The 27,471-nt window shown below is 37.7% G+C and overlaps 1 protein-coding gene across 2 annotated transcripts in view; it reads right to left on the reverse strand.

Moving 5' to 3' along the window:
- Positions 1 to 1,899: 1,899 nt before the first annotated feature.
- LOC113018058 (leucine-rich repeat and immunoglobulin-like domain-containing nogo receptor-interacting protein 2) overlaps positions 1,900 to 27,471 on the reverse strand; it is a 199,301-nt gene continuing 173,729 nt past the window's right edge. For both annotated transcript variants that reach the window (XM_080304519.1, XM_080304524.1), the window contains exon 5: positions 1,900 to 3,898. In XM_080304519.1, the coding sequence (XP_080160645.1) occupies positions 2,048 to 3,886 (1,839 nt within the window). In that variant the 5' untranslated portion in view covers positions 3,887 to 3,898 and the 3' untranslated portion in view covers positions 1,900 to 2,047. The remainder of the gene's footprint in view (positions 3,899 to 27,471) is intronic.

The raw sequence follows: 27,471 nt of genomic DNA on the forward strand, positions 1-27,471 counted from the left end.
AGACAATGGTTCTTACATTTTTAATAACATACACAGTTATTACTTATACATACCAGTATTATAACCCTCATATCCCTGTAACAGTCACACCCAGAGGCTGTGCAAAAGCAACAGCAATATATATATGGTGTTCCACATTTAGGTAATTTGTTTATTTTTTTCAGCTCATCTTAAATCTTCCTGCTGCAGCCAAGACATTTTTAAAAAAGGGGCATGTTTTACTTTGCAGGCAAACTGCTTCTGTTTTCATCTTCAATTTACATTGTGTAAGTTGGATAATGGAACAACCCGAGTTGTATTACATATTTTCATCTAAAGTGACAACAACAAAGGCATAGTTTACATGTTTAGACATCATCCCCATCTGAAGAATGAATTCACAGTATACATTTGTATTTGCACAAATAGGGCAATAAAAACACAAAAAATGTCCAGAACTTACATTTCTCATCATACAACCAGCCAGTCAAAATAAAACAACTGAAAATGTGGATCTGATAATGTGACAACACAGTTAAATGTATGAATTCTTACAAAATGAATTACAAAATTATATATAAATAAGAAATTTATTTGTTGTAAGAAACGGGAGTTAAAGATGTTATAAGCTAGTAACTCCATGATAGTTAAAGTGAAACTAAATACAAACTATAGCTTCATTGAGTTGGCCTGTACAGACATAATTTAATTATTATTGTGAACATTTAGAGTGGATCACTGCAGTTCTGGATCACTGTACCATATTATCAAATATTTCTAGCATTGCATTTTGGCATTTGCAAGTAAATATTGTTCATATAAGTATTTATCTCTTAACCATGGTTGACTACATCACTTTCAGTGTTAATGCTTTGAATGTTTCTGTGAGGTTTTAGAGACTGCAACAATAAAAAAGGAATTAGCAATGATACACTTATTATTACACCATTGATGTGAAGTCTATCAGTGAGGCTGCGTAGAAGATGATTATATTTTATGCATTTAGTCAGACACTTTGGTACAAATACATTTTTTTATTTCACATACATAGTTTTTTACTTTTACTTTTGTTTTCACAATCTAAATGATTCAACAACAAAATGAAGAACTACCACAACAAAGTCCAAAATTCCTACTGGGGAAAATGATGCAAATGTCACTGTAGTAAAACTGACACATGTAGTTTGCCAACTAGCAAAGGTACAGTTAAAGGAATAAAAATAGACAAAATAAGACAGAAAAGTGGTTCATGTAGGTTGCTTGACCAATACTCAATGTTATGACAATCCAGCTGTTATCCTGAAAAGTTTTTGAAGACTGAATTTTGCAAAATTCTTAATACTTTCATGAATAAAATCATTTTCTTGTGCTTCTATTGATAAATGATATATATATTTATTAATATTTATTCAATTGGGGAGCAGAGGACAAATACTTAGCCATAGAAGCCCTTCTGGAATCAATGGAAACTTCAAAAGCCTGAAGAATGTACTTGTGGAACAGGGTTATAGCAATTTTAGCAAGTGTATCCCATGAATATTGCTATGAACTATTCTTTTGAACGATTATGTACATACATGTACATAATGAAGCATTACGTACACATATGAAAAATATAGAACATAGGAAATGATGTTTCATTGATTGGTGAATAAGCATGGCGCAAGACTAAACAAAGTAGGTTATAGCTTAGATACAAATTTGTAATGTACATTGTTCAACTGAGTCTGTAGATCCATCCCAAAACTGAATGATTCTGGGACATATAAATTTCAAAAAGTTGATAACTGACACTTATTTCATCCAGGTCTTCATGAGAGCAACTCATCTGAGAGGTTTTTCCAGCAGTGATAGTCATTCTAAAATCTTTTTCATTTGAGACACAGTATTCAAGAACTATATCAAGATCCACAGATTTAAGGTAATGCTCATCATTTTGTGATGCCCCAAGGTCTTTTCACTACCACTCTTCCTGTAGCAGTGAGAAGATTCAGTCATTCTGTTTACAAAAAAATACACTGTACTTTGGGCTTTTCCACAATCCAGACTCTGAGTTCTATAAAAGAAGTCACATCATTTTCATGTTAAAACGACGAGGACCGGCTTGTCCCTCTGCTGAGTCAACATTAGTGCCGTTAGACTTTGATCGTGGCACATGTTCAACATCTATATTGTTTTTGTGTTTTCCTTTTCCCCTGCTCCAAACAAAAAGAAGCAGGAAACAAAACAAGACCACTCCCAGGAATGTGAAACAACCCATAGCTGTTGACACTAAAATAGTCTTAAGGTCAAAACCGAGGGTCACACCAGTCGTTCCATTGGCAGTGGCATTGCTGGGATCTGTGTAGTACTGGGTCCTGTTGGCATACAGTGATCCTAAACTTTTCACCGCCAATGATGTCTTCAAGGTGTCATTTCCAGCAGTGTTGGAGGCAAGGCAAAGGTACTCTCCACTGTCTTGGACTTCTGCTGCCTTGATTTCTAGTGTACCATTTTTATGGATGGTTACTCTACTATGGCTGTTTGTTAGCACTCGGCGATGTGGGGACAACCAAGACACAATTGGCCTTGGTGTCCCATCAGCACTGCAACGCAACATAGCCTGCTGACCCTCATCTACAGTAACTGTTTGTGTTTTATTTTCACGAATTTTCGGTTTGGTACATGTAACATAATAAGACAGGAGAGTCTCCTTAAACTCCTTAAAAGGGCGTCCACGAATGCCCTCAGGTGTGCTGCATTCTGGCTGTGAATCCCCAAAGAAGATGGAATGCCTCTTCTGCAGGATCCACATGAGGCGGCAATCACACACTAAGGGGTTGTTGTCAATGAGAAGAACCGCCAGAGCCTCAGGAGACTGAAAAACGCCCTTTTCCAATGTATCCAGTCGATTGTGTGAGATATTGAGAACTCTGAGACCCCGCAGACCTTGGAATGCATACTGTTCAATGGTGGTCAGCTGAGCTCCAACAATATGCAGCTCTCGCAGCCGAACCAGTTCCATCAGCATGCCCGCTTCAATGTGCCTGATGCGGTTGTAGGACAGATTGAGATGTGTCAGATAGGGAAGATGCTTCAGGGCTAGGTAAGGGAAGGTGGACAAGTTGGTGTTGGTTATAAACAGTGTTGTCAAGTTGAGGCCATGCAGGGTATTAGCTGGCACATGGTCTAGTGAAGGCCAGTTATCAATTTCTAAGTGCCGCAATCGGAATAGCTTTTTGAATGAGTATGGATGTAAAGTGCTAATGCTGAGGTATCGTAGATGCAGGCTGACCAGGTTGTGCAGATGAGAAAGAGCCTCAGTGGGTACAACTGTTAGGTTGCACCTTTCTAAGGTTAGTGTCTCCAGGCTTAAAAGTCCACTGAATGCACGGTGAGAGATGTAAACCAGGTCATTGTCACCCACTTCCAAAAACCTAAGATTGTGCAAGTCCTGGAACATATAATCCAGGAGAATGACAATCTTGTTGTCACTTATATCCAGTCGGGTAAGATTGGCTAAGCCTGTGAAGACACCCAGAGGAATAAGCTTGATTCGATTGCTTTTGAGGCTGAGCGAGTGCATGTTAAACAACCCATTGAATGCTCCAGGCTCAACATAGCTGATAATATTTCCACTGAGGTCAAGTTCCTCAAGCCCAGGGAAGGCAAAAAAGTCATCGGGGTTGATCATTGTCAGCTTGTTCTTACTTAAGTCCAGGATTCTTGTTTCAGTTGGGATGCCATCTGGGATGGTGGGCATGCGCTTACGGTGACAGACAACTGCCTTGCTTTGTGCTGAACACTCGCATCGCGAGGGACATCCCAGGGTGGAACCCACAAAAACCGCCACGAGGGCCAATCCCAGGAAAGGCTGCCAGCATGAGATGACCGTGTGCGGCATGACTTTGCTCATAAACTCGACCATTCTGTCACGGTTCTGCAAGACAAGAAAACAAAGGGAGAGAAAGCGATATATTAGCTGGTTCCTCATGATAGACTTCATTGTGTGCCTGAAGAATGAATAATGAATATTCACAAATAACATAGGAGAATTAACTATGGAGAAAACCACACAAGGTGAACATAAAAATATTTGATAAATGTAGCTCACCACATCGAAATATCAAGAATGCCTTCCTTAGCATTCTTGTGGATGCATACAGGGTGAACAATTGGGTGCTAGGCTTTGTTTTGACATCACCCACTGTTTCAATAGAAACAAAGAACTTCAGAAAAAGTTTCTTAAAAAGTTGAATGTTTTTATTGTAAATGATTTATCTATTTTTGACATGTGTATATATATATATATATATATATTTTTTTTTTTTTTTTTTTAAGCACATTGTTATTCGGAAATAGTAGCATTCAGAAAAAGTATCCACCCTATCTCTAAAAGGACAGAAAGAAGAAAAAGAAAGAATAAAGAATAAAAGAAACCACTCGAAAATCATGAAGTTCATGGAGGTGTAACATGGAAAAATTGAGAAACTTACAAAACTGAAACACATGTAACATTCAAAGAACATTATGAATATCATTACAAGCATTTCCTCCAAAAGAGCAGAATTTACTAATTTGTCATGTTGAATATTTTTATATTTTTTGATTTAGAAATAAAACATGTTTAAAACATGGATACTCGAGAAAAAATAATACAAAACACAACTTGCACTATATCACTGGGTGGCTTTACATATTTCGGTTATTCATACATACAGCTGTACTTATATCATAAAGCACATACAGTAGATACATGAACTAATGCCGTGTTTGCAACAAACAGACTGGGTGACAGGTTGCAAGGATTGCAAACCATTCCTGCCTCATTTGGTGTGTCATGGGCTGTGCTAAATTTAAACGATGACAGGAATAATCTGAATTTCTCCTCAGGCTTATTCTAACAGATTATGGTGCAAAGATAATATGATGACATACTTATCTAAAGAGAAGCATTATATAAACCTAAGAAATCAACTAAGATAGCTGAAATATTTCTGCTGCTGTAATATAATATTTATATGACAGGACATTTCTATATGGAGGGGGCATATATGAAAAGTAAACTTTCATATTGATATTTTAATGTTCAGTTACTATTCAAACAGTATAAAGATTTATTTTCAAGTCTAGTTTAATACAAACAGCCACGACACAGATAACTGCAGCCTTGAGAGGACTGCTGAGAAAAGTTGATTTAAGAACTTGGTGAAACAGTTCTACTCCGAGTCAGTCCCAAATGACCAAGATACTTTCCATTTTGCTAAGGGAGAGACACTCCAGAAACGTTAAAAACAATACGCTAGTTTCTGCTAATTTGTTCAGTAACTACCCAGAGTTCATGACAATCGGCCAGCGTCAGAACCTGGATCGACAGCTTCAGAATTGGCTCATTTCACCACAGCAGACCAGCACAGTGCCCACATTACTGTAAGTGCTGCACCTATCCATCCGCCAATCTCCTGCTCCACTCTTCCCCTCACTCATGAACAAATCCTCTGAGACCGTTAAAGTCCTCCACTTGGACCAGCAACTCACCCCTGGTCTGGAACGGACATGCCCCCCTTTCATAACTGAGAACCATGGCCTTATACTTGCAACAGTTTATTCTCATGCAGCAACTTCACACAGAAGTGCAAACTGCCCCAAAACTGCCTTGTTGGAGGTAACCAACAGTTAGCCATTGGGGGTCATATGATTGTTGGGGTTTTCTCTGCTTTCTCTGTATGTTTTTAACTGGAGTCCCCTGGGACCTCAAAACATTTTAAACAATCACTAATTAAAGCAGAAAGGCAAAACACTAATGTGACATCACTAGAAACAAATTGCATTTTTAATAATGGTTGTATGACTGGGGTATGACGAAAAATATACCCCAGTCAGTAGGATGAGTTTTAATATCAAATATATCGAGTTTATCTTTTTGAATTAAATTAGAAATAAATGGAAGATGTAAATTAAAAACATTAAATAAATAATGTAACTCATTTACATATTTCTTTCCTATATTTTTGCAATAAAACACTCATTATTTCAAGATGATTTTTAGAAAAATACAACACTACAAAATGGTATATATAAACAGTATATTTAATCAAGATTATTCTTTCAATCTAAATACTAACATAGGTATCTTTTTCTCAATCTGAAAGCCCTATCAGTGTTTTAGAAGTAACTAGTAAGATTAGTAAGATTTTGAAAGTGGCTTCAGTGGCTCCATATTGTGGAGATTAATATATTTGCTTAACACATGAAAGAACCCCAGGTTGAGACAGGGAGGGGACACAAACCCCTGAAAGGGTTGCAGGTAAGGAAGCAGATGAAATAAACTGTCTTGATTATCACAAATAAAATTCAAGGATGCTCACAACTGGCTCTCCACATTAACTGAACATACAGGGCTTCTCCTAATACACACACACCTGTAACTTCTATGTTTTGTAGTTTTTTACATTTACGCAGGATTGTCCTTTAATCCTAACTCTTAAAACCACTTAAAAATAGAGCACAATCAAAAGTAAATGAAGCCGATAATGATTTTAACATAGTAGTCAATCAATCACTTCTAGCTACAGTGGACAAAAATGACTCTCTGTACAGAACACTCTTGTTGTGCACAAATCTTTCCACATAATAGCTGGCTTATGTACTCTGGCTGTCCACATGAATTGCAGCACAATATGATTTGATGGTTTACTAAGAGGGTGTCTAATCAGGATAATGATTGGAATTCTTTGTAACAGTTCATAATCAGGATTTGAGTGAGCCTGTTATGTGACCTAGTCACCTGCACACTTCTGAATGAGAGTACCCTAGTTCATCAAGTGCATCATCAGCGGCACCCACTCAAGTGTGTCCTGCATCGGAGCAAATGCCGCATAGAATTAGGCAGATGCCCCAGGGCAGCGTCCACAAATAACATTCCAGCTATCTGTTCATTCACAGTTATTTTTTGTGTGGAACTCACTTCTGAGTGCACTGTTTATTTTTCTTTTCCTTACAATTTCCTTTATAATTTAACTGCAAACAACATATATTTAGTGTGCTGTGTGTTCTGAGCTATGTTAGAGTGATTGTGTATTTAACAAGATACAAGATACAAAATTTTCACTCTCTCACATGACAAATTTGTTCAAAAATGGTCTTTCAATAAAACCAGATTTTTAAAAAAAACAAAACAACCCAACCTTGGATTTTCAAGCATTTTCATTTTATCTCAATATTCTGGAAGCTTCCTATGACATTCACCGACAGTCCAATGGCAGAAATCCTGCAATGCACTGTGAGATAAGTCTGTACGGGGAAGGCTTTTCTATAATGTGGCCCTTGACCCACATTAGTGCAGAGTGGGATCCTGAGAGGGGGATGATAACAGCTAATGGTGTCTGACTCAGCATAAATCCATGAACAGACATTTCGCAGGGGTGCTGAGGTCACATGAGCAATGCCATCAACCCAAGCATACATACACAAATGGCCCAATGTGAAGAGCAAACTTATAATACTTTTCTTGGCTATTAAATCATCATTTGCTCTTCCAGTATAACAAATACATGAGAAAACCTTTTTTTAGCCTATTTCTGGTAAGCTCACATCACTGAATAATTTCCATATGAATCGCTAAAAACATATGGGGCACTTCCATCCCATGTTCCCCCTTTAATTTTCAACACAGCCTCAGGCAAACTTGTGAGGGGATGAGTAGAAATGATGCCCGACTTTATCAGAGTGGCAAACCACACAGTTACACTGTTAGTTAGAATTTTATTCTTTCTTCAAAGGCTTTCTGGTCAAAAGAAATCCGTTATATTTCCTCATCATCAGCTGCACTTGTGCACGATATATAAGCTATTAGTCTTGTCAGAATAATAGTGCAACTCAGAACTCTTGACATGATGTCCAGGTAAATGAATCCTACAAGAGGTTTTATCAAAACGAGATTTGAAGGTGAGAGTGTTGCAATTGCTCCCTGGGCAGCTGACTGATGGGTAACTGCAGAATTTCTGTTTATTTTTCTTTGGTATGGTCTCACTATAACTATTTTATTTTGCTTACCCTTTTTTTTAGAGCATTGTCTTGTAGCATATCCATACAGACAGCATGTACAAAGTCAGAGATGGTACTATGCTGCGATCTATATCGCACATATAGTGCATATACAAAGTGCATGCAGGTGAATTTGTGTAGGTCCATCACTGAAAACACACATCTCATCAAAATGGTGATCAGATACGCTGTCCATGGTCCTGAAATCATACCGGTTTAATTTATTTAATACTTTGCTGTTTGAGTGTAATAAATCTATTTAATGCATAAACAGCACCTTAAAACTAACAAACAATTTCCAAACTCTAAGTGAAAAACGGGATGCTATTCAGAATTCCCATCCAGAATTCAGATTATTTTTAGGACAAGTATCAAAGTCGGTGTTTTCTTCCCTCAATTCTTCTCCCTATTGAGAAGATTGTAAAATTCCTGCCACAGACGGTAAACCAAAACCTAAAAATGAAGAATTGCAAGAAGTTTTGTTGTCGCCGGTATTGCATGGGTCCTTTAGGCTGGAGTTCACTAAGCTAATTTACAATTAGATGACTTGGAAATCTCTACATCTTTATCACATCTTTGTTTGGCTCTTTAGCACATGCTCTCAAATCTCAAAACGTCCCCTCTACACAGCAATAACTGCCACATTATCAAAGCCAAAAAATAAGGCAAAATAATAAGACAAAAAAAAAAGACTGCTTTGACATTAGACATTAGTACAATTAGTAATAAATGACATGTGGCGAACATTAGTAAATCAGTTTGCGCTTTGTACATACTGGAAATGCAATTTTTATGCCAGAACTAAGTTTGTTCTGGTGCAATGTGGTAGTGAATATGGCCATAGTGAAAAATTTGGTTTTACTGGGTACAGTGAATTAGATGATAAAACTGTTCATTTACATGTAATTAAAGTCATTAAAGTCATATGATAGCAAATGCAACAAATCTATTTACCTTGAATCTGAGCTTGCTTATTTAGAACAAGCTGAAATTTGAGGAGGCAAAGTCTGTATTTATTCCTTTCTAAAAAAAACAAAAAAATAAATACATTTTAGTTGTTTAGTTTTCAGTGTTCTATGTAAAAGACAATACTAATTGTTGTAGGCACGGTCGTTTAAGACGTAGTATTTCCGAACTTTAGCCGAGTGTAGCAGACATAAACCTCAGATGGTCGATATGACATATGTCTGTCCTTCTGCACATTTGTCTGTCTTTTATTCCACAGAAACATGGTAGAAAGCAAACTAAGTCTAGGAATCATGGGTCAGTTTACACATAATTATCTCTCTCCGTGCTGAGAAAAGTGGACACTCACCATCTATCTTTGATTTCAAATTATTTACCAACTAATTATTCACAGAGCGCCAATAAGAAGCTGATATAATCATGGATAATTCACTCAACAGTACAGGATGCTGACTTATTAGAATATATGTGATCTTAGCAAAGGAAGAGAAAAAGATTTGCATGCTGTGATGTAAGGGAGTTTTAAGAAAGCATAGTTAAGCCGAATAATACTTCACTATTAAAATCATATGTTTCTGAAGTTATTTGAATGCAGGGTGCTAGGGCATAAAACTTGTCCAGGATTATATTAAGCTGTCTTTTCAAGTAAAACCATGCAAATCAATGTTGGTATAATGCATTTTTGTAGACTGTATGTCACTGGTTGACTTTGTAACCACTTGGTTTCCTAAGCCATAATCCAGCACAGTATTGGTTGTAAACATTTTGCTTTGGTATTTATTTAAGGGGTAAGTTTGCACACCCTGAATGGTCACAAGGCACTTCTTATTTTGCCTCAGAATTTTGAGGATTTAGATAACAACTTGGCCTCTGTGCAATCAACCAATGAAAAGCCACTTGTGAAATGTTCCTGCCTCTATCTCCTCAGGAAAGGTTTTCAGACTGTGTTTGATGTGGCCCCCAGGCACTGATCATTGCACATAATGTGACTCCTCTTCACACAAAAAACCTCTCTGCATTAATGGTGGATGGTTGGAGAAAGTTGCTTTCTTTACCCAGCAATTATTAACACTCCTTAAAAAGCATAATCAAAGTGTTAGATTTCAATTTTTTGGAAGATGGCTCCAAAGAAAGAGCTACTCTGGAAGGCAGGAAATGGATGAAAATTAACTCTGGGAGCTTGAGTGAAGCTGCAGAGGAATGGGACTGTGTGCAGAGTAAAGCTGTAATAAAAGCAACATTATGTGTAATCATGCAGGGACAGTGTATGCTACATACTGGGTGCAGCGTGCAAGAAGCAAGCCTCAGATTAGCATCTGATATGGCTGCCCTCATGCCAAAGGGTCCAGTTCATTGCAGTGTAGTTGGTTATCATGTGAAAAGAATATGAACCAAGACTCTTTCAGAAAGTGACAAAACCATACTGTAGTATGTAGAGTTAAAAAAACAAACCTACATACAAACACAATATTACAGCACTGGGCATATCTTAATTTAAGTATAAGATAGAAACCACGCCAGCACTTATCCTTCTTTTTTTTTTGCATTTACACTGGTCAGAGTTCCTGCAGCCCTGAAATGGTTAACTCTTGCTTTCTGAAAACAGAGGAATACAAAAGCAAAGTCTTTGATAGCTTAATTTCCCAGATAACTACAAAATAACAGCACAACCTCATAAGGGTCATTGTAAGGGAAAGTTATTAAATCATCATTTTATTTTAATGAGGCTTATATCTTATAATGATGCTACCCTGAAGGAAAGATGTTATTAACTTGCAGGTTAGTTCACAGTCAGAGTATGCAATTAACCCACCTTTTCAAAAGAGCATCGGCAAGCAATCAAATGGGATCATAATGAGAGGAAAGAGATTGCAATGCTCTTTGGCTTATTCATTATTGAGAGGGTCTTTGCACAGGGCAGTGAGGCTTTAAGGTGAGCCTGCCAACATGCAAAATAACACTGTACTCCTTTAATAAACCAGTGTGTATCTGACTTCTGATGCTACAGAATGGCTCCACAGGATGTGACCTGGATACGATTAAACAAGTCTGTCTCCTTCAGTTTTGCCAAACACAAATAATTAAGGAAGGAAGGCAGCAATATTTCAAACAAAAGTAGGAGTAGGAAAAACAAGAATAATGTGAGCAGCGGCAGTCTTGTTGACTCCTAATGCATGCAGATGGCAGCGAAACAATCTAAAGACGTTGCTTGTAATTGTTCTATTTTCACAACAATTTTCATAAATTGTTTTCAGCATAGCTAACTGTACAATTCATTAACATATACACTGCAAGAGCAACATAATTATGGTCACGTGACAGAGGGCTTTGGGACCTAGAACCCTTAACAGTGAGGATCAACAGCCTTGGGGCAATAACAGGCTTCCATGCACAGATTACCCTTCTGCTTGGCTTGCAGAGCGAAGTCAAAGCTCAATTAATCCATGTTAATTAGAGATAAACTTGGTAGATTGAGCCAGTTGCTTTTTTTGGTGTCTGATAACCCTTAACTAGGGATAGAGTCAAAAAACACTGCATCAAACAGTCAGATCTTGGTTCATCCCACAGGAAAAGCCTCTCAGACATGAGCCTTAATCCCATGTATAATAACTATTACAATTCTAAACTTTGAAGACAAGCAGGAGGTTGTAAAAAAAAAAGGGGGGGGGGGGCGGGGGAGGGAACAAAAACTTCGTAATTAAATGGGAGGATAAAAATAAAACAGCCACAATATGAGAGGACTTAATAAGGTCTGGGGAATAGTACACTGTCATTTCATTACATTTGTGACAAGTGGGAAAAAAATCAACCAATTTCTCAGTTCATTAGAGAGACATGTGCTACGTATTAAGAGCTTTATTGCAGTATATTTTTCTCAGTAAAACTGATTCTCTTATCCAACATAAACATTACTGCACCGTTATATTGATGCTGAAGTGCCTTATATTTCCACTTTAGCAGGTCAGAATACTTCATCTCACATTACTAGGGGAAATGGCCTAAAGTAGCCTATATGTTCCAGAAATGCTGAAAAGAAAGACACTTATTTTCTTATCTAATGCAAATAATCAGAGTCATATATGAAGAGCTCAACAGCAGATCTTTTACCATCTTCAACTTAGCAACCACTTACACAGATACACTACTGTGCACACATTTCCTACGCCCTATGCATATCCTTTTTCAAAAACTCTTTATTTAATGTGTATTGTAGCTTACTAAGCTACATTAGCTAGACAGAGTGAAAAATCAATAAATGCATTAGACAACACATGTCCTGCAATATGAGCATTAGATGAGTTTTTACATGGATGCATGAAAGTATATTAATTACTCATTGTAATTAGAATCCAATAATAATCAAGACTCAAATAAAACACAGATGTGTAGCGTTACAATGTACAACTATCAAAAACCATGTTTTAGATTTGCCATTTTTCACTTCACATTTCAAGCAGTGTTACTACCATAAATCAGTGAAGCCTGGGGGGATTCTCTTTTTTCCACCTGCTACTCCCCCTTGAGAGATTAGCCCACAACAGTACCTCAGAAGCTGTGCGCTATGCCGGTTCTTGCTCAAAGGTGCAACCAGCAGAGTGTGCACTGCTTGCCAACAATAAGACTTGAACCTGCTGCAGGTGTTTACAACCTGCTCCCTAAATCATGTCACAGTATTTCTAGGAATAGGTAAAAAACAAAACATGGATAGGCGTAGGAGGGAAATAAAAAAGAGGCAACTTTAAACACTTTTTCTTAATCCTCTCTCCTTTAATAATTTCATCATAAACTTGCATAACCAGCAAAGACTGTCTCAAATTTTCATCATTCATCTCTTAAATTTTCACTGACCTGGACTCTTTTCTTGTGCAGCCTCAAGTCTAAAGAGCATTTTTAAAATGATAAGCAGAACCTTGAGTGAATTTCTACCTTCTCCGGCTTTGAACTAAAAAACCTTGTGAGATAATTTGTGTGAACTGATTAAAATGCATTTGCAGCCGCTGATAACACATTGTGTGGGCTCCTGAGAGCCCTTGTGCATTCTCTTCTTGGACCCCCACCCCTCTGTTCCTAGGCAGCCTACATCAGGTCTGAGTCAGGGGGTGTTTCATCTGTACAATGACTCAACAACAGAGGCAGTTAAAGACGGTACGCACACACCTCATCCTAGCCTATATTTAAATCAGTCTTCCCATAAATATACCATAAAGCTCATAAATACACAGTGTAGCAACAACATGCAACATGAACAATTAGCTATGATAAAGACATGCACTGCTTCCATAAATGCCTGTTGCAAAAATTTAGAAAACAACAAACAGGATGACTGCACCTGCCATAATGGAAGCGTGATGTTTCCTATTGCCAAAAGTGCATCATTTTAGACCGCATACTCTGCTGAGAGGATGCTTTTCAGTATTAAAATGAGACACTGTAAACATCTCATAGTCATACTGATAAAATGACAGTAATATTAATTAACAGCTTGATATTATTACATGTGGCCAAGCTTTGTAAATTTATCACAAGCGGCTACTGTTGTCATTTGTGTGTAATGTACCATTCAGCACATCCACAAGAGGCCATTGAACATGCTTTTTTTTTTTCATATATATATATATTGTAAAAGAGAGAAATTATTCATGATGTTAGCTAAAAGGAACACATGCAGCTCCAGCATACACATGCATCTCTGTGATGTCCCAACAGTCTTTCAGTATACTTAGCAGGAAATCTTATCTAAATAGCTGCAAGACATCTTTCTACCCCCCCCTTTAAAAAATCAAATTTAATATACAGCTTGATTGTTTTAAACCGTATTCTCTTATGCCACTGTTTTCTCTTCTCATTTCTTACTGTGTTTTCTCTTGTCTCCCAATCTCTCCATCCTTCCTCTTTGGTTTTTTGTCTCCTTGTCCAATCAAGAGATCTGGCCTCTGACCTTGCTGCTCAATGCCATTAAAATCCTTTCAGTAGTGCTGCTTGTAACACCTTGAGAAAGACTAGAAAGCCTTCTTCTGTCCTTGATATTTGCTTGTAGCCTTTTCTCTTTATAGTCTTTACAGTCTAGTGTGAGGTATACAGTGGGAGGGGAAATACAGATGCATTTAACTGTTTAGCTTTACACCGGTGTTTTAAACAGGGCTGTAAAGGCATATTGATTGACTTGAAAGGGCCTTTTGTGTTTTACCACTAAACCCAAGAAGGTTCTGAAATAAACAGCACACTAACAAAGAAACAAAACAAGAAATGTGTGGATAACTTCAATTACATTTCATGGATGTTTATTTTTATTCACTACATCAATTTTTGTGTACTTTCTATAAACATCTTGTATATTTCCTCTCCGGTTCTCCCAAATGTAAATTTCATTATTGTTGTGGCTTGGAAATCAGTCCTGAGAGAAGTTTTACTTCCTCCAGGATATTCTTTTTTTCCCTTCATCTAAACTGAGGATCTCATAGTAAATACGTTTTATTTACTACAACATGTAGGCTATTGAGGCAAAAATCACACATTCCAACACACTAAAGGAACAATATTATATTCCAACACACTAAATGTGTTGGAATATAATATTGTTCAGGTGGGATAGAAGAGATAGAAGGTAAGTGCAGATATGAGTAATATATATAAGATGAAGTATCACATTGTCATTGTCACTGCATGTAGAAGAGTGTGCAACACTGTCACTAATACGAGTAAAAACTGAAGAATAACCAACACAACACAAAGCTTTGCCTCAATACCGCACTGCATGATTACTACCCAGGGGAATCCAGACAACAGTGCTAATCTGACTGAACAGCTGAACCCTGAGCAGGGGTTTTTACAAAGAAGTAATGGACCCCTCGGAGGACAAATCAAAGCCACAATTTAAGTGATTTGGCTGTTTCTATAGCTTGCTTGTTATCACTCATCCAATATGGTTTTCTGTTGTCCATGCAGGAAACACAAAACTTTACTAGTTATTGATCAGTCCATTGGATTCAGCTGATGAAAAAGCCGTAAAAGAGAATAAAAGGAATGGCAGGCAAAGAAGTCCAAAATTACACTCCAGTTGATTCTTGTCCAAAATATCTTCATCAATATTGCATTTATGGCCCGTGATGCTTTTTACCTTCTAATTCAGGGTGTGTTAAATGATGATGCACACACGCTGTATAATGTTACTCATTTGCTCACACTCATTAGAATTAATAATTACACTATCCATCAGTTTGTTCCTATCCATTTTCAGGATCCTTTCAGGACTGGAGCCTATCCCTGCTGTCAGAGAATTAAAGGTGGGATATGCCCAGGACATGTTTGTCACAGAGCTAACAGAGAAACAGAAAACTATCGACTCTAACATTCACACCTATAGGCTATAAGTACCAATCGGGAAAAGGACAAACATGTAAGTATTGGATACATTTCTTTCTATTGATGTAACAGATACGTCAATATTGCCAAAAATATCAGTACTGTACCAACCTCAAAAATCCAGTTAGGAGGCAGTTGCAACATTCCCAAAGATGTACATAATTATCAGATGTTCTACCGAGTAAAGCGTTTTTCTTTGCAGTAATCCTTACAGGAATGTCAAGAAAGAAAGAAAATAATACAAATATGACAACCAACTAAATGAGAATAAAATTGTTTTAAATCATTAAATTATTGTGTATGTTCTATACAACTGAGGTCTGGAAACAAACATTTCATAGGAGGCATCTGAAACAATATCTCTCCTTATGTAATCAGGAAAAAAACTATAATTAGAGTAGAATATATATGTGGAGGTGGGGGCTCTGTATCCGTCTCTGATCTTGCTGGAAACATGGTCCGCCCTCTGGTGGGACAGAAATTAGGAACAACCATTTTCAGATTGGCTTTATTAAAGCCTCTTGCTATAATAAAGATCCTATCAGGATGAAGAGATTGTAGGTTGCTGATAAAAAAAAACTAGCTGGCTTCTTTATTCAGTCTTGGTATTGGTGCTTGGTAAAATGTACACAGCCAGAACAATGACTCCTGCGGCAGATAAAACCTCTGTGTTTTGCTGTGATGTACTCTTTGTTGCTGAGCGATCTGGCACTGGTGATGCAGATACTGGGCAGTGGTGGTTTATGGGGAGCCATCTTTAGCCTGGTTTGTATTCAAGCTCTTCACACCTGCTTGTGCTTTTTTTCTCTCCACTGCCTTTAAGGTCTGCAGCCTGCTATACTGATCCTTGGAGCGCCTGTCCTGTGCAGGATCTTCTTTAGGACATCCCCTTGTTGATAGTTTACAGCGAGATCTATCGCACAGCCAGAAGTGGCAATCTTTATTAGTTCCTCTCCACTGTAGGGTGGAGGGCTTGTGACAGAAAAGTAAGCTAAGAAAAGGAAAAAAAAAATCATGCTCTATACAATGATGACTGACACAGCTGTGATGTTGCCATGAGTATATGTTTTGCTCTCACCACCTTCAACAAGAAAATGTGTCCCCTGTCAGTGCTTAGTTCTATGAATAATTATCCTACCATGATACTTTTCAAACTCTGTGCCTTTGAATAATTCATAAGGAAAATCCCGGGTTCTCTCGCTGATGCTTTCACCAAACTCTCATTTGGAACAATTCGAGAAAGCATGTGGTGGGAATAAAACGAAAAGAAAACACGCAAAAAATGGAGATCATTGAATTTCAGCATGAATCTGTCAGAACGTCTTGTCAAAGGCAATAGCCACAGGCTTCATTCAGTCAATGCAACATGCAAAAGTAGGATTGTGTTTGCATTGCCGGCGGGTGTTCAGGTAATGTCACTTAAACAATGTTGACTCGTGAAAACAGTACAAAAGAATGTAGCCAGAATTTAATCGAAAGAAACATGTTCAAGTTTAATTAAATTGCTTTTTCAGTTGCACATTGCCTCCAGTGCAAACAATGGAATATCATTACTGGAAAAGTATAAAAAAAAAGAAATAAAAAAACTTTGAAGAATTCAAATTAGGGAACTTCACTAGAGTCTAGTAGTGTAAAAAAAAGGCATAAACAAATAAAAATAATACTAAGATGTAATAAATGAATTTTGTTTCTCATGTTTATCTATCCTTTTATTGGTGTTGGGTCTGCGCTTCACAGGCCCGGCTGATTTAGAGACTTATTCCCGTTAATGAAGCAAGACGAACAGCTCAACCGGTTTTTCACATGTTAGCGCGGGAAGGATCTCAGAGCAGCCCTTCTGCCCTCGGTCCCAGACCACTTCGAAGAACCATCTTCTCCTGCAGCCTTTTATTCTGTGACACACAGTTTACACAAACACCCATTGTAAAAAAAAACAAACCCTATGGTCACAAAAGGTTAAAACACTCTGTGTGAGTGTGTGTGTTTAGGGGTGTGTTTGTGTGACTCTCCTGCTCACCGAAAGGGTCATAAAGGCAGGAAGTTTACTAAACAAGAAAACAGAACCTTCACATAGGATGTGCCTATAATAAAACACTACAGCCTCCCCCACCATTCAACAGGCTGGGGAGGGAGTCAGAAACAAAAGAATGTCTTTGATCATACAGTTTAAACTAAGACTTACAAATTTAAGTAACACAATCACAACATTTAACAATTTGACTCCAACAATTGGTTTTAAACAAATGGCCTTCTTCAGCTGATTGTCATTGCAATGGACAATACAAATACATTTCCTTCTCTAATGGGGTCCTTGACTGTTTGGTAAATATTGGAGGGAAACACCCTCAGTGCTAATCACTAAATTACACACAGTCCCTCAAGGGATTTCATGTCAAAGAAGACAACTTTTTCTTACTATTATTGTTTAACAATAGATTTTTCTGAATGAAAAGAAAACATTTAATCTGTAACATGAGCATTAAAAGGGTTAGAGTTGGCTGCACTAAGATATTATATCCAACCACTTTTGGAAAACTAGTAAGTGAAATTTTTAGTACACTGTTCAAAAAAGCAGGACTTTTGAAGTCAAAGTACCTTAAGCACTCACTCAGTTACTGTTACAGTTCTGTCATATTTGCAGGCAATCCATCAAAAAAGCAATGCAAAAGTAGCTCTCACTTTACTTCACTTTATTCTGTTTCATGTTTCCTTGAAGTTGCTTTCACAGTGAACACAGAGCAGTGAGAAAGCATCTGGATACATCCAGGGACTGTAGCTCTCTACACGGCAGCAGTTTAACTAACAATAGCCCAGGGTGATTAGTTAAAGTACTCAAAAAGGGGGGATATGGGAATCCAGTATTTTAACAGTAGGTCTGCCAAGGCAATATGTTCAAGGTAACTTCAGCTTGTAAAAGGCTGCAGTCTCATTTCTGAAACAGACCCAACTGCTAACCAATAATGGAAAAGTTTCCCAGAGGAAGATATATACTTTACTCTGTTGGTTAAAATCCACACGCCTGACTTTAATAATAGTTGGAATCAAAAATTACTTGCATCAAACACAAGGCCAAATAGACCACGTTTCAAGCAAAGCCCTGAATCTAGTACATCTACAAGAACTATTACGCCTCTTTGCCTGTAACGGAACGTCTATAACTGAGAAATTATATATGTGTGTGTGTGTGTGTATTTCTGCAGGGTCAACATATATATGTTATCCCTGCAGAAATCTAATATTTCACATAAAAGCAGGAAAAACTGGATCAGAAGAGTCACATGGCCATGTGAATTCTGAAATAGGATTATTTTTGTAGTTGTTTCTATATGAAATACATTTGAAAGTATACCCTGGTTTAGAAGTAAAATTCCAGTTTAGACTGGTCAACTATTTTAATAACAATAATAATATATAATTAAATAAATAAAACCTTTTTCAATATTATTTGGGCACTTCACTGTTTCAAGGTAGAGACATGAAAAGTGAGCTTGTCTTTCCTGTATGTGAAATTTGATTCAGCAGCTCTAAAGGTTATGCTATCAGGCTACTTTGAAATTCTTCATGAATGAAAAAAAAATCTTTGATTGTATATCTGCATATCTGCAACATGTGCAATATGTGCAAATCCAGCAGATGATCTGATATTAAGCTGTTTACAAGAGCTCTGTGAATCAGCTCTAAAATGGTATCAAATATCAGCATCATTGTAAAAACATTTTTATTGCATTTCAGGGACAAGTATGGCCATTTCTGAATTATGATCTGACTGGCCCACTGACTCACGACACCCCGGCTTAAAAACTGAATATATAACTACATGGAAGTTGGAGAGTTATATTTTATCATGGATTGAACAAAAGATTATAAATATGGAAAGACTACCAACTTTCTTTAATATACACTGTGACAACTAAGGAAAAATAAGAATGTTTTCTGGCACAAACACATATGACATTTAATGACTGTTTTTTTGGGATCAAGTGTTGTTTAGTCCAGCTCAATCTAAAGGTGATGTCACTAGCTCACATTTTACATGCATCTATTTACAAGTTTGCTAAAGATATTAAGTTTAAAAGATAATTACCAGTGCTGATAACACGTTTTTATAAACAATTATGCATAATTTTCTGGTATTTGATAAGCCCATAGTTTATCATTTAGAAAATGATAAACAAGCAGAGGAGTTATGTTCATTTGGGGGACAATTTTGCCAAGATTTGGAGACACTCACCAAAACAGTTCTGTATTTTCATAGTAGACTTATTGAGGACTCTTTATTGCTCACAACCACTTTCCTGCATTAAAAGTTTGTTGCTACCTAGAGACCTAGGGTGGGTTTCTTCAGGGCCCTGTTTGCTGAAGATAAGCTGTAACTGACTCTACTGCAGACAGACCCTTTTGCAAAGAAATCATTAACATGGTCATTTCTTATGGCACTTGGTTGATTTCTTCCATCCTGAACACTAAGGATGTCTACTTAAATTAATGACTTTCTTGACTGCTTGAAGGTAAGTGATGGGGAAGTTTATAATCTTTTAAGAAGGCTGGAAGGCAATGCTCAAAGGAGGAGATGGCTAATAATGTTTTATTATGAAAACAGATTAAATTAATCTTTGGATTAATCAGTTGCTCTATGGACTCACCCACAAAAATCTTATTATATTACTCTCAGCACTACCACCGCTGAGGCAGTCTTTAAGTAAGCAAATTATGCCCATGTACCACCTTAAACTAATAGCTTTTATATATTTTATCAAAATTTTAATACACATTTAGTATTTCATGTGTTTCTGGTTAAGACATGTCTTAAAATTAGTGATGCCAACCAATGTGATGTACTGAAAAAATGAAGCTTGTACCACTGCAGGTAAACTGCTTCTGAGGTAAGATATGGATCATGAGTTCTGAGATTATCTGCTGCACTGCCTTTTTCATAAGGCAGCTACACTTTCTAGCCAGTCTGGCCAACTCCTGCTACATCTCTTGCTACATCTCCCAGTCCATCTGCTAGTGCATGCTGACAATATTACTGATCCAACTGCAAACAACTTTGAAATATTTTCACACCTGTTTACTCGCAAGGATTAAACTAATTGCACTGTAACAGAGACACAGACACACTTCTTTTCTACGAGTTCACAAGTTTCTCTGAACACTTTGGCCATGTTTGCATTTACAAGAAGATAAAACCTGACCAGAGAACAGATTAAGCAAGCAGGAATGAAGAATGAAGGCTATAATACATCAGCAAGAGCTAAAGATATGTGACAGATAGATAGAAAGGAGACCGTATTTTGATTAAAGATGAATAATTACTGTAGGGCTCAACGGGTCATGGAGATATTGAGCTCGGGCAGAGTGGGTCAGATTGGGGCAGGATGTGTGAGTGGCCACAGAGAACGTGGTGGGTTGCTGGCTGTACAGAAAAGTGAGAGAACCATAGCAGAAATGAGCATAGAGACCAGAGTGTGGAGTACGAATCCAAGCAAATAAAGAGAAATCCATAGCAGATCAGGCACACTGGAAGGGGAGGAGGGTTGCAGACTGACAAGGGGTATTTCGGTGTTAAATATACACCATAGTAACCATAAACCCCACTGAAACTCTACAATGGAACCTATGCTGTAGCCCAGTGTTCCTTTCCTAAAAATGCAGCTAAATGTCATCTTGATTCAGCCTATAATTATTTTGATTGAACTGTTCTATGCAGTAGATTCGTGCTATGTATTTCTGGCTGTTTTTAATAAATCATTAAGAGAATGACAATCAGTATAAAGAATAATGATCAACAGCCTCAATATAAAGACTAATAGATGTCAACAAATAGAAGGAATGGACTTGAAAAAATGTACAAAGTGCAAAAACCTGAGGGACAAATATGTTTGCATCTGAAAAGCTGACTATATAAAGCATATATAACATCATTACACCACAACAAGATAACATCGAATGCACCATGAACAGACATAAATTTAAGTTATGAAGACTCACCACAGAAGTCTAAATCAGCAACAAGGCAGACTGGTGTGTGGGGTAGAAGAGAGAAGCACAAGCAAGCTGTCTTTGTTCTACTTTATACTTAAAATTTATATGATAAAATGTTTCTTTTTTTTTGTTGTAGCCAACTGTGAGGTCAATTTTAGTTTTTCAAAATCTTTTAAATATAAAATAATTAGTTTGTTAATTCTTATTTATACTTAGAAGCATCTGATGAAACTTAAGAAATGACTTGTTCACCATTGCAGCTCCAGTTGTAGGACCCCTGCATTTCAAAAAGCCAAACCGATGGTGGTTTGAGAAAACACACTTTTGCTCATTAGCTATAAATACATCCTAGTTTGTTAGTTTCTTACTCTACCATACATTATACTTCTCAGTTTCAGTATTGATCTCATTTTGGTTTCAATGTGCATGTCCACAGTGATCTTTGCTAAAAAGAGCATAGAATCCTGTACTTATTGGAAGGTGCTCCGTGGGGTTTCTTCCAAGGACAGCAGTGTCATCAAGATGAAAAAGTTCAGGGGAAAAAGGTTATTGGTTTTAGTCTGTAGGGGGGGGGGGCATGACGACACTAAGCCAGAGGGCACTACTGTGGCCTAATTATGGTCCAGATGGTCTGAATAGGTATCATTTCCAGCAATTAATTACTGAGTGTCCATGTGCACCACATGGCCAGCATCCTTAAAAAGTGTGTAAACATGTCCCCGGTTCTTATTAAATAAACCAAAATGATTGCTTTTATTCTGGAATCTGGTTTAAAAATGATTATTCCTATACGTGACACAGTTTTCTAAACAACATACCTGTATACTTGATATATTTTTGCAAATTATTTTCAGGGAAATTGACAAATTTTATAAAAAAAAAAACTTATATAAACACATTTCTGGTATGACAGCAAGTTAATAAAAACACAAGTCATCCTCTTAAACGTGGCTAGACTGTAAAAACAACTAAGCAATCTGACACATCTCATGTATGACAAAGAGCATAGGTTTTAGGGTCTTGTGAGGACGCTACAACCTTTCCTTTTGACAAACTCGGTACATTTTGTTGAGCTCTAATAAGAGGACTGTCTGTGTCTTGTTATACAGAATTCTATTTTTATTAATTGTTAACATGTTTCAAAGTTAGACACTCCACGTTGAACTATGTACAGGGGTGCAAAGTGCAGTGGAGGACAACGAGTGGTGGGGGTATTATGGAAATTAGTTATAATTAGAGAGGTGCAAGTGAAAACAACACAACAAGGCACAGAGCCTGAGTGATCAGTGAGTCATAAGTGCAAGATACAACCATCTGTACGTGTAAAGAGGGTGACACATAGAGGGACTTCACTGTTTATGAGTGAGCATGACTTGGCTTTGTGGTAGATTTTGTGCAGGGATAGTTTGATTTTAATGATAATTTTACGCATTTATAATTTAAGAGACTTGTGTGGCGGCCCTTCTCTGTAGGCCACCACGGGAAAATTGTGACACATACAAAGACTGTCTCATCCTTGCTAATTTAAACTATCTTTACCACCGAATCAGAAGGGTATGCATTTCATAACTCCTGAAAGCCAGAAAGTGGGACATCGTGAAAAAACTGGTTATTTGGCCTTGTGGAACTGGGGTTATTCTATTTTAATAAGAAATCAGCTTTAAGGAGATTCATTCAATGTGTCATCCATCTTCTTAGCACGGGAATAGAAATGTGACTAGACTTGAGGCTAAGAGGTCATAAGTATAAATCCAACATAAAGATATTTTTAATTACGTGTGTGCTTTGTTTGTCAAGAGCTTTACAAACACTATTCCAAGCTGTACACAAACAACACATCAGACCACACCTCAGTGTTAGGATGATCCTTACTGAAACTGCGTGTGAACTCTGCTAACATTAACCTGGGAAAAGATAAACTCAGTAATGACACCCTGTTGCTAAAAATGCAAAACTTGAAGAACTATTGTGAATGTGAGCTGAGTGTGTATCATTTTTTAAAAGCTCAAAAGCAATGAATTACAATATCAGCAGGCTGCAGGTGTCTTTTTTTTCTTCATTAATGCATATGAAAGCAATTATGTATTCAGAATTAAGGAGCCCTGATGTCTAATGCTTTTTAGCTTGCTCACACCCTGTGGCCTTCAGTTATGTGTTTCCACAATGATGCTGTGATAATTCACTTTCACCGCGAGAGCTCAGTTTTTGCTCAGTCACTCAAACAAAAGTCTTGAATTGACTCATCAAATTCTCAAGGCGCAGCCGAAAGCAATTACAGAGCATCTGGGTGGAAGAGCTATAGCAAAGGCCTTTTTCTTACTCTGCCCTTAATAGAGGCTTGGCTTACAAACAAGATGAATCATGCTCTTCTTTTCCTTAAGCCTCAGCATTTTGGTGAAACCTTTCAGACTAGCATTGTATGCTCATAACACCTCACTGCTGGAGACAGTGGAAAGATTAAGCCTACACCAGCATGCAGAAAATGCACATTTTAAGGCTCTTAGGATCTTTTGTACAACGTGTAAAAAAAAAATGCTAACCGCAACTAAAAGTAGTAGTAGACTTCTTAGTGTTTCGTCTTGTCACACATGTTAACAGGTATCTGGCTCATGAAGACAAAGACTATGGCAAAAAGGCATGTATTATGTAGAAAAGATGAATTCATCGCTCACTGTACAATTCTTCCCTGCTATTCTTCATTTACTCCACATGAACAAGTAATAGGATGATAAGATGGGTAGTATACGCAAAGGTTATGTTGTAAGACGGAGGAAGCTTAGTAAGGCGACACGGGCACAAAGCTTATTTTTCACAAAGGGCACTTGCCATCAGGATGTTTCTGTAAAGTTTGGTGTCACTGGCACAGATTTAACAAGATGACAGGGATTTACACCCATCTGTGTGCGAGTCAAAAATAAGCATTTGTCTGAGGGGGACAATCTCACAGTATCGTAGTATTTCAGGCAACCAAGGGAGCAATCCAAAAAGTATTATTTGACCCTAGGCATTTAAATTAGGCTGCAGAATGTTTTTATCATGTCATCGAAAGTGAACACGCACACTCTAAAAAACAGCAACAGAAAAAAAGAGGATTACACTGAAAAGAATGAAGACACTGCATGACTTTCTCTGATCCCTCACACCTCTTTTTCAGAGATTATATTCAAATATTAATCCATTCAAAGCGCCCATTTAGATGCTTGTATGATTACAAGCATGAACTATGTGTATTATAAGTAATACATTATCTAAATTTACTCCAATAGTCTTTACAGATTGGAGACTTTTGCTTAACAACTTATGTTTTAAACACAAATATGAAGTAAAGATGTCTTACCACAGTAATTCATTGAGTAGCAACTGATATCAATATGCCACAAACAGTCCTTTAGAAAACAGGATTCTTGGTTTCTTCTTGTGTGTTTTCCTCTCTTGAGCAAAAAAAAAAAGATCCCTCAAGTGTATCAGAGCTGAAAAAACAGCGCCACAACTGACTTGGTGGAAATTGATAAAAGTGAAAAAATCTGCATCAGTTATTCAGTCTGCATTCAAATTGCAGTTTCAAATAAGGAAAATCAAATAAACTTTGAAAACACTACCTACTAGAAGCAAACAAAGAAGATTCAATAGGTCTGTTTGCCTGCTAATGCAATCAGAAGCTGCTAGCTAGTTACCTATTCTGGTTAATTAACCCCCAGAGGATTAGAGAGAGCAGAGGCTGCGATCTCGATAGGCCTACTGGGCTCAATCAGGACCACAAACTGAACATTGTATATGGCATAAAACTGTTGTAGTAAACACATTCTCTTCCCTCTGCCAAACCCTGGGGAGCTCTTAATCAAACCACAATGTCGGTGCCTGTGCACAAAATGAAGAGAAGAATGGAGAGAAAAGACCTGAAAGCGTCTGAACTTACAGGCTCTTGGCCTTTTCTTTGACATCTAGTGACATTTTAGCTCTGCTTTCCCAGCTGAGACTGTTTCTACCTGAAGAAAGCACAATATATTGTGAGGATTTTACTTCGTCGTTAATTATGAGCTTCACCTTGGATGGTATTTTCCGTATTTCAATTCCGCACAGAGTTTGCATAATGCAATTAGGGCAATTTCATTGATCTATGTTTCGTCATTAAACACAGACTGTACTCATTAGCAATCTGCTGTAATGTAACTATTCTCCCATTTAGATGCAATGCTACAGAAATCATCAGCATGATCTGACCAAATAGATTTTCCCTCACTGTGCAGTTGCTGAAAAATGCAGTCTCTCATTTTTGAGTTCAGCTACACTAATGAAAGATTGACTTAGTTATTGAAGCATGCTGAGCTATTTAAAGCTCATCAAAAGTGTTTAGAAATTTCCAAAGATGATGAATGCAGAATGCTGCCTTTATCACAGCTGCACTTTTTCCTTTGGTGCTGTTTCTGTTCTGGTTTGCAAGTTCCTGGTTAGAGCTGAGGGAGACTGGTGGAAACGTGAACACATTACTCTGAACAGCTATTTAAATCTGCATTCTTATTGACTGGTGCTGCTCCAACTGCCTATGCAATCTCCTGTTTCCTGGTTCCATTTGTTTGTGTTATTGTTCAGGTTTGGTTTGCACTTCCCAACCAGTGTTGGGACTAACGCGTTATTAAGTAACGCGTTACAGTAACTACGTTATTATTGTTGTAGCGAGCACGGTAACTAGTTATTATGCCAAAATCAGGAACGCGTTAGTCGTTACTGGGATTTAGATAGGCTCGTTACTCGTTACTTCGTGTGGTGGCTATCGCGGAGCTTCCACAGATTCAGTAACATTAGCAAGTGGTGGAGGCCAGCAGGTGGATGAAGGAAAAGGGATGCAGAAGGAAAAGAGACCCGAGGCGGCCGCCGGTCCAAGTGTGAACTGAACTTCAGGTAAGAAGTTATGACCTGCAGTCTCTCTGGGTCAGATATAAACCAAGTTTAGGTGGAGTTTATTTTCGTTATTCTGACTTTTTCCGTACTGCGTGCTAGCTAGCATGACGGAGTTTCTATACAGCTGGGTGGTGCTATGAAGTTAATGATGTTGAACTTTATTTTGTTCATAAGTTATTAGAGTTGCCAGCCGTCCCGTCTGGTATTCAGAGAAAATATTACGCGTTTCTTATTGAGGTGAAAAGGAACAGTTTGTCCCGTAATTCAGCTACAATGGAAAAGGCACAAAGCTGGAGTTATTCTGTGTCTTTGCTGCACAGCTGCCTCTTCTTCTCTCATTCTCCCCCCTCCCTCTCCTGTTTCTTCAGTCATGAAAACTGATCAATGATCAGCTGATCGGCTTTTCTCTCTTGTTTGTTTATCGCTCACTTTGCACCAGAAAGAGGAAACCAGCGGATGTCGCGCTAAACAACAGCAGCACGTTTAAGCTTGATCAGCTGTTGTTAGAATTTATTTAATATTAATTTCTAGTATCAGCTGATGTTTGCTGGAGCCACAGCTGTAAAGCTGCTGGTCATGATATGGTTTGTATATGTGGTGAGAGGGAAACATGAAGATGAAACCAGGAGATGTCCTTACTGAACCATCAGAGCTGTGATGGAGAAACAGGTTTACCTTTTAGGTGACATGAATGAGTTGAAGGGAAGTTGTGAACTGTTTCTGAGAGACAAATAACCCCAGGATCGTTTTCTAAGTAGCTGACAGCTGGTAACTGTGCAGGGGCGGATCTAGCAAAGTGTTGCCAGGGGGGCATGTAGGGCATTAACAGGGAGAGGGGGGCACAAAGAAATACTTTTCTTTCTTATTCTCATTTAAAATGTCTCGCTTTTAAAAAATAATTATCTGAATCTTACAACAAACGATTGATAGATTGATGCATATATACCATCAGAACAGTGTACATCACTGTCACAACAGTGTTTATTTTCATTCAAAGGCTTTATGATTTTTCCAATAATGGTGGGCCGGTCTCTAGTCAAAATGCCCGGGCCAATTTTCTGTCCCAGTCCAGCCCTGTATGCAGCTCATCTGCAGTCTGGTGTTACCTACATCTTCCTATTCAGAAGGCAGAATTTCTGAGTTCTGAGTACAATCAAAGCACCACGACTGCAGTTTTTGTGTTGGATGTAAAAGACGCACATGACTCTGTGACATAGGCTAGAATCATGGTGGCAGTCAATGACGGTCCAGGCG

The sequence above is a fragment of the Astatotilapia calliptera genome, chromosome 2 (assembly GCF_964374335.1).
Source record: "Astatotilapia calliptera chromosome 2, fAstCal68.1, whole genome shotgun sequence".
Taxonomy (NCBI): Eukaryota; Metazoa; Chordata; class Actinopteri; order Cichliformes; family Cichlidae; genus Astatotilapia; species Astatotilapia calliptera.